The following is a 14350-nucleotide window of genomic DNA, read 5'->3' on the forward strand; positions in this document are numbered from 1 at the left end:
TGGAATATGATTTGAGCCGCAGCTCAAATAAGTAGTTTGTAGTCATTTCAGCCTGTGGGGCAAATATAATCGAGAAATGACAAATTATTAGCGCTCAAAGTCTTTGGCTGGGAAAGCTACTACTCGTAGTAGGATTTCTGGTAGGTGAGACATCATTTTCGAGACTATTCGCGCTAAAATACTGGGCAAAAAAACGGTTCCTGGGTTATCTTCTCCCAGACCCACCCACACAAGCGAAGGAAACTTTGGCACTCTCCATCTATGTACTACTAGATTGTCAGGTCACATCCATAAGCTCCACTACCTTTTGCCCCCAGATCGATCGACAGTTGACTATGTACGGAGTATCTAATGTTATCTAACGTGTTCTTAGTCAGTGAGCGACCATCGAGTTTAGGACGAAATATATAGACCAAGGGCGCCTACAAGAAGTTGCAATCTAATTTCAAGTACTTCGGGGTTGAGTTTGAAAGCCAAGTGTTGATTTTAAATATACTTAGTGTGTACATACTCCAGGTGTTTAGTGGGGGGATGCAGAGAGCCAAGAACAGGGAAATCTGCCTGGCCCTAGTGGATCCCAAGGTGAGGTCAAAATTTTATTCCGGAAAAGGGGCCAGTGAAGGCAAATTTCCCACTAGTAATTCTTGAAGACAGTTGTAATAATACCTACGACGAGAATCTCAAGTCTTCCAGCTGGTCATATAATCAAATTCATGAACTATGTAAACTGATAAATTGATAAATTCCAAGGACGGGTCTTTATAGAGGTGATCATGCTGATCCCTGGAATTCCAAGGTTGATTTCGAATTTTAATGGGTCTCCTACTCGGTAATCCTCGTACGAACTCACCCAGTGGAAGTCCAGATTGCGGCTCTGTGGCGGCTGACTGGCACGTGTAGCTCTTGATGTGGCAGGTGGAAAAGGTTCCAATGGTAGCAATTGGTGCCCATTGCCAAGTAGCAAACCTGCCTAGCGATAGAATGGGCTAATGAGGCCGAGAGTTAAACCAGTTAGGACTAGCAGCAGCCTAGAATTAGACCCTGCACCCAAACTTGAACTCTTTCAATGGGCTGGGGCTGAGACTAGTACTAGTACACTTATAGTTGGGCCTTGACGCCCTTTTCCCTGGTCACAGCTTATTCTCTCTATTACCTTGGAAGGCCCTTTTGATCCTCACCTTTTCAACCTTTCAAACACATCCAATCTCTCCATCAAAATGCACTTCAAAGTCATCCCCGCGCTTCTTATGCTGGCCCCGGCTGTTCTGGCCAACCCCGTTGCCACCGACGCCGCTGACCTCTCTGCTTCCGATACCGACGAACTGAACGATGCTCTCGCGAACATCCCCAGCTCGATCTTGACTGTGCTGGCGACCGCTATCCCCCAATCCTGGTACATGGAGCTCCTGGACCCGGCTTCCCAATCCGCTTTCCTGAGCGAGGCCTCGGCCGGTATTTACCCAGACTGGTACAGCGCACTTCCGTCCAGTGTCATCGCCTGGGCTAGCTCCGCTGCTGAGAATGGCGACGACTTCCTGTTCGGGAGCGCGACTGCCACTGACGAGAGCGCGAGCGGTTCTACTGCCACTGGCTCTCGCAGTTCTGCCAGAACTGCCTCTGCCTCTGCCACTGCCACCGCCACTGCCACTGCTACCCAGACCGAGACCGACTCGGAGTCCAGCACTGAGTCCAGCACTGCGACCAACTCCAACACTGATTCTACTACCGCCACATCAGATGCTAAGTCTTCGGAGACCGCTTCCAATACTGCTTCCAGCGCTGCATCCTCCACTCCCGCATCCGAGACCTCTACTGGCGGTGCTCCTCTCGCTACTGGAAGTGTCGCCATGGGCCTGGCTGGTGCTGCTGGCTTGCTCGGCCTCATTGCCGTCCTCTAAGCTTCAAGCCTCAAGGATTGTCTATGATGGTTCAATCTCTATGTCTTGATGTCAGGAAAATAAACACAAACACAATTTCAACTTGAAATGAAGCAACCTCTACATGAATCGTCCCATTCCACTTCTAGTTAAAATACATTTAATTTAATACTAGTACATCTAGTTCTTCAATACAAACCTTGAAACTGCAGTCAAATAAAGGAGCAAGGTTCAAACAGCCTGCCACTACTAGTATGTCTATCTCATTTCGAGTTTTGTTTGGCCATTCGATGTAATATAAACTTAAATTGTATTGCTATCTTGTTTGTTCTGATAATCAAATGCTCATTAGACCCGGCCTAAGGGGTGACGAACGTATTCAGGACGACGGGACTCTTCCAACTCGAAGGTTGGGGATATAAAAGACTCAGATGGATGGTCACTGCCCTAGAAGTTAAACCAAGCTATCGCAAGTACTTGTCGAGTATTAAAGCACTGCCATTCGCACTTTATTGGCTAGAATAGAGCACGCTTTAGTAAATTATAGCCTTGGGATATATTGAAATCTATCAGTATTTCTTTTTCAGTGCCTGTTTCACAGAAGCATACGTACTTACTTTGTGCCCTGGAACTAAGCCCTATCTTCTTGCCTTTGTTTTCCGCGGGTAAACATACAAGGCAAGACCTAGTTCCGAATAAAGAAGATCGATTGGACATCTTATTTGGACTTGAAGATATGAAACACTTATCTCTGCCGTGCTGATCGACAGGTCGGCTGTCGGCTTCAGTGGCCTTTCCGGTGCGTACAGTGAGATCTCCTACTCCTCCTCCATCATCCCCCATTCCCCTCCCGTCTCAGCCACGCCTCTCCCCCTTCACTTCCAAGCCCGGACCGCTCCAACCAGCCCACCTCAATCCCAGACTATCCCTGCATGTTCCCCATATCTTTATCTGATAACCTCTTCATTCCCACCCCCTCCTTCGGTTTCGACTCAATCGCTGGCTCAGGCACAGCCGGACATACCGCCACGTGACTTCGTCTCCCCTCACTGGCGCCAAACCCCACAGTTTTTTCTTTCCCCGCTCAGCACTGGGCATCGAATTCTTTCCCCTCTCTTCCCCCCAGACGGAACTCCAAACCCCAAATATGGACGACGAGAAGGCAAAAGTCAAGAAGAAGGGTGCCACTCACCGCAAGTCCCTTTCTTGCGAATACTGCAGCCGATCGTTTGCCCGCCTGGAGCATCTCCAACGCCATCTCCGCACCCGTTGAGTAACCCCCTCTCACCCAGTCGTCGCTTTCCTTCCCCTAATGTAGGACAACAGATACCAAAGAGAAACCCTTCTCATGTGACATCTGCTCAAAGTCCTTTGCCCGGAGGTAAGCTTGACCCCATCTCCTATTCAATCTGCCAATCGCTTATATCATTGGTATTCGCAGTGACCTCCTGGTACGACATGAGCGATTGGTCCATCCAGCCGAAAGTGCGGCCGGTCGTGAACATCGCACGCATAACGGAACCGAGAATAACCACCACGAGATTCCAATTCAGTCGTCTATCATTCAACCTGCCCATCATGAGTCGCGCATGTTAGAGCTGGCCGACGCTATCCCGGTCCATACCCAAGTCCCCCCTCCACCTCCCGAGGTCCAAGTCCAACCACCCCCTATAGTCGAGACTACCCACTTCAATCCCTCCTGGGGGTACGACTTGAATCTCTTATCGCACGCTGCGAGTCATGTTGCCTTGGAAGGTCAACAAGAGAGTCTGGATTCCATCCGCAAATCCTCGCATACAATCGACACCCCGTCCCAACCTCTTCCCGCGCCTCCGGAGAGAGCCATCACCGACAACTATGGTGTAGAGCCTTCATTTCTTGATCTTACAGATCTCGGAGACCCCGTTCAAGATTTCACAGTCTTCTTAGAAAGTGTCGGCTTATCATCTGATTGGGACTCGGGGGTCTTCTCCTCAGTTGAGGAGACCATGTTGCCGCCAGGTCTCTCGATCGACTCGAAACCGCATGTCCGGGATACACCGGCATCTGCACGTCTTGGTGCTGATCTTATGAGTGATGTGCGAGTCCAAGCGGATGATCCACCTTCGTTTTCTAATTTCGGCTCTCGCTTGCCATCGCTGCAGCCCGAGTCCCACGAGATGGAAGATCGCATTGGGCTTTCAGATGATAGCGCACGCCCAGCATGGGATATCACTAATGCCGATCGCCAAATCTTTGTCTCCAAGCTGGAGGAATTCTCCTTTGTTCTTCCCAAGGGCTTTGTGCCGCCATCTCGGCATGCCCTGTCCCGGTTTTATGCTGGATACATCAACGGATTGAATGAACATTTGCCCTTTGTACATGTCCCTACACTTTCAATTGCCAAATGTTCACCGGAGCTCACTCTAGCTACGGCAGCTGCTGGGTCGCACTACCGATTCGAGAACGGTCGGGGTATAGACCTCTTCCACGCTGCTAAAGCCATTTTGTTGGAACGTCTTCGCCGACGAGACAGCAGACAGGTACCACAGCCATCATGGAACTATATCTCTCCGCCTTCTAATTTTCCAAACTCGCGTGGATCTTCGATTATCTCCAACACCGCGAGTAGTCCATTCCAAACCCACCATATGCCGAACCCTCCTGTAAATGCATCGATCTATACCCCGGACGACTCAGATGCTCACATGGAAGTGATCCGGACATTCTTACTCCTCACTGTGTTTGCTTCCTGGGAGAGGCAACCGGAGCTGTTGCGAGAGATCCTCTCACTTCAAAGCACACTAGCAAGGCTGGTTCGGGAGCATGGCCTGTCTGAGCCACCCCCCACGCCTGAACCTATTAGCTGGGAAGAGTGGGTTCGAAGGGAGGGAAATAGACGGACGAAACTGATCGTTTACTGCTTTTTCAATCTCCATTCGATCATGTACAACATACCTCCCATGATCCTCAACGGAGAGTTGAAGCTCAATATGCCCTGCTCGCATGACCTGTGGAAGGCCTCAAATTCAGCACAGTGGCGACGACTTCACCGTACCCGACAAGGGTTAGATGTCTCTTTCCCGGATGCATTCGCCCGCCTCTTCCTCAAATCATCTACATCCTTCCCTTCCGCCCCTATATCCCCCCCTGGGCAACTACATCCTCATCCACGCTGTCATCCAGCAGATATTCTTTGCCCGACAGCTATGCCTGTCAGCTCCAACTATGAGTGGTACTAGCCTAAGACAGGATGATCTCAACGTGCTGGATAACTCTCTGAGTGCTTGGAAAGCATTGTGGAAACGCACGCCTGAATCCAGCATCGACCCTCAGAACCCTGCTGGTCCCATCGCTTTTACCTCTACTGCCCTCTTGGGCCTGGCATATATCCGACTACATGTTGATCTGGGCCCTTGTCGTCACCTCATTACCCAAGACCCTGCACAGATCGCAGGTGCCCTTATCGAGTCACCGCCGATCGTCCGAAGCCCAAGGTTAATCATGGCATTGCTGCACTCAGCCCATGCCCTCTCTATTCCCGTCCGACTGGGAATTGATTTCGTGGCAAGGACACACTCATTCTTCTGGAGTATCCAACACTCCCTATGCAGTCTGGAATGCGCATTCCTGCTCAGTCGCTGGCTGCTAGCCATTCCCGCGACACAGCCAGAGCAGCGGTTATCTGAGCATGAGCGAAAACTTCTGTCGTGGATCAAGAGCATGATGGATGAAACCGACATGGCTGTCGATCCACCAGGAGCCCCAGACCTTGAGTTCATGGCGAACCCATTCAAGGTTCGTCAGCTCAGTGTTGCCATTGTCCGTGTCTGGGCCCGAACATTCAAGGGCAACACTAGTTGGGCCATTGTTGACTTGGTTGGGTCAAGTTTGGATGCTTATGCGGATCTTTTAGAACACTAAGTATACCTCTTTCAAAATTGCTGGTTTTGGAGTACTTTTGCGCCGCGAATATCCGATTAGCATCTTTGCGGAAAATGTTACTCTTGACTAATGTGGCATCTTTAATGACCTTGTGACTTCTTTCTTTTATTTCTTGGTTGGATATGATATCTCACGGAGTTCTTTTTGTAAATGCAAGCTTGGAAGGCTTGGGACGCGTTGGTTTGGATAGGTTGGATGGACGAACTTTTCATGCTTGATCTGTATATAAGTATATGCCCAGGGAGTGGATCTTCAGACGGGATCTTTATTCTGGACTCGGACTGTTGCCTCTTTCTTAATGATACCTTCAATGGCGATGATTTGAAAATTCAACAGCTACATCTATGGATACCTGCAAGGGGGAAGTATGAATTTTGTCTAATAAAAGCTCGATTAGATAACATGGTTGATGAATATTGTTTTAAGATTGCTTCGGTCGTTATATCATAAGCCACTTGCCTCAAGAATGCTTTTGGGGCGCCTTCGGTCGATTTCTCATCACGCTCGCAGGCACAAACCGGAGTGCTGACATGGATCGTTCTAACTCATCAATCTCCATGTCATTAGTCTCCTCTTGAGGAATGGTAGCAGGTGGATTAGCCTGTGATACTGAGCTGCGACGTCGAAGCCTCCCTTCCTGGGCAGATGAAACGGATGCAGTGGAAAGGCGCCTCCGGTTGCTATTCAGAGGCCGTAGCAGAGATGTCTGCTTATCGATTCCATCATTGATGATGTAGAAATTGTAGGTCTGTGTTTTGTTTGATCTTCGGTTAGTTCGAGATACGACCATCTTTCAGACGCAGTCTGACATACCCTGGGAAACATATGCTTGTCTATCAGATGAAGTCGTCGCTTTTGAGGGGTAGAGCATTTTCGCTCACAATCCTCGATGAAGCAGCCATACTAATCCGGAACAAGATTTGTCATTAGTATACTTTACACCATATTCATCATCTCAATAGCTTTTCTGGTATTGCACACTCACGGTCTTCTCCCCCCGCGCTCTTCGGGCTGCCGCGAGGGCATCATGGTTCTCTTCGATATGAAGATTCAAAAAATGACCGGTTGGAAAATTTCTACTGCATTCTGCGCAGCGATTGACATGTGCCTGTCTATAATGCACTTCGTAGTCTTCATGTGAAGCGAAAGACAAGGTCTCGCGATGAGGTGGTAACGCACAATGCATCGCCTCGATGATGGGGGCCGATTCACCATGAATAATTTTGCTGCGCTCCATTGGAGTAACGACGCCCGAAGTTGAGGACCTTGAGTGTGTGGAGGGGGAAGGTGTCCGTGACTCGGAACGACTTCGAGAGCGTTTGGACATAATTGCGGTGTCGGGCCTGTTGCGATGTAATGCTTCCTTCAGGCACGGTAGATATGTGATCGATCCACTTGGCGGGGCTCAGTGCAGCAGAGCGCGGCGAGGGCGCTATGGAGGACCCATTCAGTGTCCAAGCGTAGAAATTAGGAAGAAAAGACAAAGACAAAGAATGAAGTCAGAAATGGGGTGATTCATGCAGAGATCACACTCCTTCACTATCAATAACACACTGATGTGTGAAGTGAAATGAAGTGAAGTGAAATGAAGTGAAGTGAAGGAGGAAGGTATTGTGGAAGCCGCCCGCCAATCAGCGTCGGCCCCAGGGGCAATTCCGCCGAAGTACTCCATCGCGCTTTTTCCTTTCAATGACATTCCTCCATCTCTGCTTCAACTCGACTTTACCCGACCCGATGGCTGGTCCACTCCTGAATTCATCTGTTGTCGCTGTAGCCATCTGACCAACGCGGTCTACGGTGGGTTTACACCGGGAAAATGGCGTCCTTCCAGGATGCGTGGCAGTCAGTTCTACCTTACACCTTTTCCCCCCTCCTTCCTCTTCCAATCCTCCGGAAGTCGGAGGTGGTCGATGTGGACTGTGAACTGAATCTCATCGATCGCATATAGGACCGCGCTCAGTGCTGAAACCGAACTGATGCGATGCCTCACCCAAAAAGAGCCCACCTTCGCTGAAATCTCACACTTTCTATCCGAGTCAGTCAACGCCGCACACTTCCTAGCACTCACGGCCAGACCCGTCTAACGCCAGTACTCTCTCTACAGGTTTCGCACCATATGCCAGAATACTATTCTGCTTGACTTTGATACTGCCCGCGACACCGATGTCGAGAGTCGCTTGTGGGAAGCGCATCTGAAAGTGAACAATCGGTTTCGCAAGTTGCTTTCTCGCGTGAGTGTCGGCGGATGGGGGATGGGATAACACATCGCGCCTATGAACTGACTGGTCCGATTGACATAGTATCGCGAGGAGAACGTAAAGAAAAAGCCGGTAGAGAGACGGAAGCTCGAGAAGCACTACCTGGACTTCATTAAGTCTAGTCAACGATTCTACCGCGGCTACATCCAACACCTCTCATCGCATTTCGGCGGCATCGTCGAACTGGAGAAAGTGGCGCGCAAGTTCAACTTTGAGAGTATGAATCACCCACTCCCCATTCTCGTGCGCCCCACGGATAACACAAGGACTGACTCGGAATCTCCTCTAGACTTGTCCGCACAACCTCCCGTTCCCGTAACCCCCGACCTGCACAAGCGTATCCTCCAATCTTGCCATGCGACCCTCATACGCCTCGGCGATCTTTCCCGCTACCGGGAAACCGAGCTCGTCAATAAGGACCGCAATTGGGGGCCCGCAACTGGATACTATGATCTAGCCTCCGTGGTATACCCCGTCTCTGGTGCGTCGCATAACCAGTTGGCCGTGATCGCCCTTGCCGATGGCAACCATTTTCGAGCGACCTATCATCTCTACCGGGCACTTTCAACCCAAACCCCGCACCCTGCCAAGGGTAACCTTGAAATCGAATTTAAAAAGATTATGAATTTATGGATCAAGAAGGAGCTGATTCGTCCCGAGGACGCCGGAATCCCAGGCAGAGCTCTCGCTCCCTGGTTTGTCTATCTTCATGCAAAGTGCTACAAGGGAGATGATTTTCCGGAGCATGATGAGCTGGAGAGCGAGGTGATGAGCCAGCTCGCAGTCGAAATCCGAGAACGGTCTCTTGAAGGGACACTCCAGAAATTCTGCCTTATCAATATCGCCGCAGAAGACTTTGCCAGAGCTCGATCACATGAAGAATCGGTATCAAGCGCGCCTCTGTTTTTTCAGCGAATCAATGTGAAGACTTTCTTCACCTTGTTACAAATTCTTCTCGTTGAACTCGAGCGATTTGCGGCTGAAGATTCGAGTACTAGCAGCAAAGATATTGCTAGAAACGGTCCTGACAAGATTACCGTGGTTGCGCGCCGAATTCTTCCAGCTTTGAGACACTATAGCTCTTGGCTCCTTATCACTAATGAATTCCTCGTTGCACAGAAGGACGAAAAAGATTCGGCACTGTCAATCCAAATTCAGGAATTTTGGAAGATATACGCAGAGACCTTAACTCTTCTTGCGTCTACTTTTGATGTCGCGCGGCTCCCGGAAATCGACTATCTTCTCGAAGATGATGAAGAGAGTCTTGGGTTTGTGCCTCTTGATCAAGCAGCCACCTCCCGCCGGTATATCGGCACGAACGGTCAGCTCAAACCTCGAACGAACGATCCAGGCGTCGAAAGAAGCCATCCGAACACGGAGATGCTCTACAGAATCCGCGAGTTTGTCATAGATGGCCTTGATCTAGTCGTGGGAAACAAAATTCCAATTGCATTGATTGACGATGAGGACAAGAAGACATTCCTCTACCGAGAAGACGGGCTGCCAGCCCAGTTTTTCTCAAGCCCTCATGGCCATCAGCAGGCTCTCTCGACCCCGATAATCGAAAGAGGAGATATTCCTCCCATGGCTCCAGATTCGAATTCTGTCGCTGAAGGCCGCAGCATGTTTGGCGGATCCCAATCCGCTTCAGCATCCATGTCGGCCAACATGCATCGTATCGCGGAGGATGTCGAGCGATTAGTCGAGTCTGATACTTATGAAAATGCGCCCGATATCTCAGGCCAGTACAACTTCTTAAATGAGCCACAAGATATGCCCACGCCTTCGGCTCCAAGGGTATCCAACATGAGTGCATTCGCCTTCGAACAGCCTACGCCACAACTCAGAACGCCTATTCCACCGCCTGGGCTTGGCCCTCCCAATCCCGGCGCAGCGGAGTCCCTTCGCGCATCAATTTCTCAGTCCTATTCACCACTTCCAGCTGTACCTGGAATGCCAAGCATCTGGAACACATCGTCACCTACGCCACTGAGAGAGGGTACGTCTCCCCGCACGCCTCCCGGTCTGGGCCCACAGCCCCAAATGCATCCCATGGCACCTCCGAATGCCATCATGTCCGATCGATCGCCATCTCAAGACCAGATCGGAAATGATCTTCTCCGACAAAGCATGATGGCGCAAAGTCAATCCTCTGGCTTCTTTGATCCAGCTGGATCGGTACCTTCTTCGTGGATTCCCCCAACCAACATGTCGACGACCCTGCCCCAATCTGCTCCAGGCAACTGGGACGGCAATAACCTGAGCCGAAGGAGCTATTCTTCGTTCCCCAGCCAACCTATCTCGGGTGGTTTGCCAAATCAAACATGGGCCAATGAAGCTTTCATTGGCAGCGGTCTCCCAGCAAGCGGCGGACCTTTCAGCTCAGGTTTCGGCGACCACCGCAAATCCGCTGCTCAACTTGGGGCCGTTGGGCAAACTCCCCCTTGTGGGCAGGGAGGCTGATCGAGAAGGTTATATATGCTTCTATGCAAAGTTAACACAAAGCATCTACAGGCCAAGCAACCTCGAACCAGCCATCTGTACGAGAAACATCAACACCTTTACAGCACGCAGCTAGACCTTCCCTCCCATGATGGCCTATGTACGCCGTTTTCTCCCAGCTCATAAAGTGCGCATGGGAAACAATACATGAGCTAGCTACTCCTTTTTGCATTCCGAGCATGAGAGTTGGCTCTGGTCGTTGTTAATGGCTCTCTGGATAATCACTCTATCCCAGTAACACATACACCCCAATGATTATGACGCTCTATTATTTCTCCGAAGGGGAATGACCCAGGGCATCTGATTCCTCTCGACTCCTCTGTGGCAGCCATGAGTGTGCCTTGTACCTCCTCACTTTATTCTCTTTTTTTTTACTGAGAAGGACAACGCCTCTGGGCTGGCTGCGCGTTCAACACGCAACATAGTGGGCAGTCGAGACCTGGAAGGTACCCGTTCCCCACTGTTGTGCTGCAGGACACTTTTAGTACCATCAATTCACTTTTGGCCTTTTTTCTTTTTTTCCCTTTATGCGAAGAAACTTGTCATTTCTTAAGCAATCCCTTTTTTTACCTTCTTTGATAGCCCTTGTTTGTTTGACCTTTGACTTCGTTGGATAGAATGGACGGATGAATGGCATGAGGCAGCTATGAGGTGGGCCGTATCCAATGAACATCGTAAAGTTTCTTTCCATCTGAAGCTTCTTTGGACTAAATATTCAAACGTATACTACACTATAAACACTACTTCAATAATACCCGTAAACCATTGATTAAATAAATTGTGACATTCATTTATCTTGAATTATTCGTTATTTCGTTGTTGAAAACGGGGTCCATCCAGAACCCGTTCGTTCGGCTACCAGATTTCCCATCCCAATATTATCATGGTGCTTAATCACGTTTAGTGTTTCGTAAAGGAACAACTGATGAATAGGAATAGGAGAGTGGGCAGGATGCCAAAAGGACAGAGCCTTAATCTTTTGACGTTAAGTCATTTTCTCAATGTATAGGAACAGAAAAGGAAATTTGGGTATAGAGGGTTGAATCATCCAGGGTTGAAAGACGCATGTTCAGTCCAATTGGCTGGAGCTGAGCTGCGCCGAGATCTTCCTCGCTAGGTCGATCTATGTGTTGAAAATCTTCATTCAAAATCTATTCTTTTAATGTTGGGAGAATCGTCCCCGCTTAAGAGCGGGAGTAAGTTTGCTTGGGGGAGGGGAAGCTACGTATCAATGTTAGAATCAAGCAATTTCAGATCGGGAGATCAAGTGGGAAGACTCACGAAGGTCCAAGCTCCTGGATGCTCTTGCTGGCCAGCCACTGACCCATGTCAATGCTGTCCTCAAGAGACTTGCCAGAGACAACACCAGCGCAGAAACCACCGGCGAAAGCATCACTGTTAATTCCATTGTTAGTAAAGGACAAATGAGTTTAAGATCAGGGCGGAGCTTACCCGGCACCGTTGGTGTCGTTGATGGCGTCCTTGGAGATCTCGTGGACGTTGAACTGCTTGACCTCAACGCTGCCGTTGGAGGCAATACCGACGACGGTGGGCTCAGTGCCCTGGGTGACGATGGCAACACGGGGACGCTGGGTGTTCTTCTTGGGAAGGAGGGCGAGCTTCTTGGCGATCTCGACAACGTCCTCGGTACCCCACTCGTGGCTGGCAGCGTAGGCGCGAGCCTCGGTCTCGTTACAGAAGGTGTAGTCGGTGTAAGGCAGGACGGTGTCCAGCTGCTCCTTGAAGAACTGGGGAATGAAGGGAGCAGAGAGGGAGAGCATGAAGACCTAGAGTGTCTATGTGTGAATAATCACTCGCATCAGACAGCTATTGGGTGTACATACCTTGTTCTTGGCGGCAGCCTCCTCACCGAGAGCCTCGATGGCAGGGACACAGACAGTCAGGTGGTAGCCACCGATGTAGTAGAACTGAGCCTTCTCGACGAGAGACCAGACGTGGGGCGACTTCAGGTGCTCAATCTTGTACTCATTGGCGGCAGCGAGGTCAGTGCACATGCTGCGGTCGTGGCCAGTGATGATAACACCACACTTGCCGGTAGGCGTGGTCTCATCGACGCGGTACTCGGTGTGGACACCGGCCTCCTCGCAGGTCTTCTTGAGGATGTCACCATACTTGTCCTTACCAATGCAGCCAATGTACATGACGGAGTTGTCGGGGAGCATGTACTTGATTGTTTGTCAGTCTCTATTGGTCAAGATATTCAATCAAAGGAACACCGATAGCTCCATACCTGGGCACCACGGGCAGTGTTCTGGGCGGCACCACCGGGGATCAGCTTAGCGTCCCGGGCGAGGAGGTCCTCATAGATGCCCATGTGCTGCTTCTCAGCGAGAATAGCATCGTTGGGCTTCAGGCCATACTTCTCGAGAAGAGCGGCATCACTAGACGAAACGTATCAGCAATCGACATCAATAAGACCCCGCCTGATAGAAAAGTCCCATCATACCCACGAGCCTGGATGTCTGGGGAAAGTCAGCAATCTATACACCTCTACCTAAAAGGTGAATGTATCACATACCGAGGAGAGGGTTCTCCAGAGCGAGCAGAGGGTATCCTTGGGGAGCAGCCATTTTGAAGAAATCGAAGATCAAAGTGAATTGAGGGGAAGGGGAAGGGGAAGAAGATGAGGGCTCACCTTGGGAAGTGGGCTGGAGGGGCCATCTTTCTGCCGGGCGGAAGGCCTGCAAGGTCGCGCCCAGACCAGTTAGTATGTGGACGACTCCAGCAACCTCCCCAAACATCCAGATCCAATCCCCGATATCCCATTGACCCACCAACATGTCCAACCCTGCACTGGAGATTTCGGAGACCATTCAGGCGGCGCATATCCGCTCGAATCCTTCTCCGACTCACGATATCAACCCCTCTACCGCGGCCTCGGAGAAACACCCCGTTGTCGTTGGCCCGGCTTCCGACGCTGGCAGCCTCCCATCGGACTTTGTTGACCCCAGCCGGGTCATTCGTCCTGTCCGCCGCCGTCACACGCTTCCTCCCCTACCGGATCTTCGTTTTGAGCAGAGCTACCTTGCCAGTATCAAGGACGCCGATACCTGGGGCCGCGTGGCGTGGATCACTGTCCGAGACCAGGTAAGATATAATGCGGAGAAATTAGGAAACCCGAGAAACGAGAGAAAGAAAGGATCAACAATCCTGAAGAATATATCGGGCTAATAGTATTTTCCTCTTTGCAGGTTCTCCTCCCTCTCATCCAAGGCACCGTCTGGACTCTCGCGCTCTCGGGGTGGCGCTTCTGGAACCGCACCGCCTCGCTCAGCGGCCAAACTGTCGGCAGCCGAATCCGCAGGTGGTGGTATGATGTCAACAACTGGAAGCTGCCTCCTATGAAATGGTCCAAGGATCCTAAGCTGGCTGAGCAAGCTGGAGATGTAAGCAGATCCCTTTCCCTGCCCCCAGGGTTGCAGTCCATTTTGACAGGACATATAGAACTAACGGCGCCGGAGTTCTTGCAGTTTTACGAGGCTCAATTTTCCAACACAGGGTCCAATTGATAGGCCTTGACTTTGACTTGGCAGCATGGCAAGGGCCTTGACGGACCATAACCTGCTTCCCTCCGCTAGCATCATAAAGGCGTTTGGTATTTTCTTGATTTATGGCTTAACGGGTGAAGCCTCTGTTCGATATCCCATTCCTAGACTAGGTCTTTTTTCTTCATCTTTGATCAATTGCGTGTATTACTCTTTACATTCGAAAATCAATTGTACATATACACCTGCACTGCCGCTTTTCTGTAGCAATAGCATTACAAAG

At 50.3% G+C, this 14350-nt stretch overlaps 6 protein-coding genes across 6 annotated transcripts; 4 read left to right on the top strand and 2 right to left on the bottom strand.

Moving 5' to 3' along the window:
- Window positions 1-1217: 1217 nt before the first annotated feature.
- On the top strand, window positions 1218-1898 carry N7481_002000 (uncharacterized protein; the record flags this gene model as incomplete). Its single annotated transcript, XM_057261219.1, has 1 exon — window positions 1218-1898. The coding sequence occupies one exon, from the start codon at window positions 1218-1220 to the stop codon at window positions 1896-1898; it is 681 nt and encodes a 226-aa protein (XP_057126151.1).
- A 1126-nt stretch (window positions 1899-3024) lies between these two features.
- N7481_002001 (uncharacterized protein) lies at window positions 3025-5780 on the top strand (the record flags this gene model as incomplete). Its single annotated transcript, XM_057261220.1, is given in 4 exon segments — window positions 3025-3145; window positions 3204-3258; window positions 3319-5088; window positions 5099-5780. 4 exon segments carry the CDS (start codon window positions 3025-3027, stop codon window positions 5778-5780), a joined length of 2628 nt encoding a protein of 875 aa, XP_057126152.1.
- Window positions 5781-6261: 481 nt separating this feature from the next.
- On the bottom strand, window positions 6262-7128 carry N7481_002002 (uncharacterized protein; the record flags this gene model as incomplete). Its single annotated transcript, XM_057261221.1, has 3 exons — window positions 6262-6549; window positions 6615-6704; window positions 6787-7128. The coding sequence occupies 3 exons, from the start codon at window positions 7126-7128 to the stop codon at window positions 6262-6264; spliced, it is 720 nt and encodes a 239-aa protein (XP_057126153.1).
- A 649-nt stretch (window positions 7129-7777) lies between these two features.
- N7481_002003 (uncharacterized protein) lies at window positions 7778-10522 on the top strand (the record flags this gene model as incomplete). The annotated part of the gene is made up of 3 exons (XM_057261222.1): window positions 7778-7836; window positions 7906-8032; window positions 8102-10522. 3 exons carry the CDS (start codon window positions 7778-7780, stop codon window positions 10520-10522), a joined length of 2607 nt encoding a protein of 868 aa, XP_057126154.1.
- Window positions 10523-11745: 1223 nt separating this feature from the next.
- On the bottom strand, window positions 11746-13152 carry N7481_002004 (adenosine kinase; the record flags this gene model as incomplete). The annotated part of the gene is made up of 7 exons (XM_057261223.1): window positions 11746-11782; window positions 11843-11956; window positions 12014-12348; window positions 12406-12747; window positions 12813-12963; window positions 13029-13044; window positions 13101-13152. 7 exons carry the CDS (start codon window positions 13150-13152, stop codon window positions 11746-11748), a joined length of 1047 nt encoding a protein of 348 aa, XP_057126155.1.
- Window positions 13153-13360: 208 nt separating this feature from the next.
- Window positions 13361-14091, top strand: N7481_002005 (DUF1770 domain-containing protein; the record flags this gene model as incomplete). The annotated part of the gene is made up of 2 exons (XM_057261224.1): window positions 13361-13669; window positions 13774-14091. The coding sequence occupies 2 exons, from the start codon at window positions 13361-13363 to the stop codon at window positions 14089-14091; spliced, it is 627 nt and encodes a 208-aa protein (XP_057126156.1).
- Between the last annotated feature and the right edge of the window lie 259 nt (window positions 14092-14350).

Source organism: Penicillium waksmanii, assembly GCF_028829765.1.
Source record: "Penicillium waksmanii strain IBT 27052 chromosome Unknown utg000002l:1.0-3326099.0:1.0-3328782.0, whole genome shotgun sequence".
NCBI classification, from domain to species: Eukaryota; Fungi; Ascomycota; class Eurotiomycetes; order Eurotiales; family Aspergillaceae; genus Penicillium; species Penicillium waksmanii.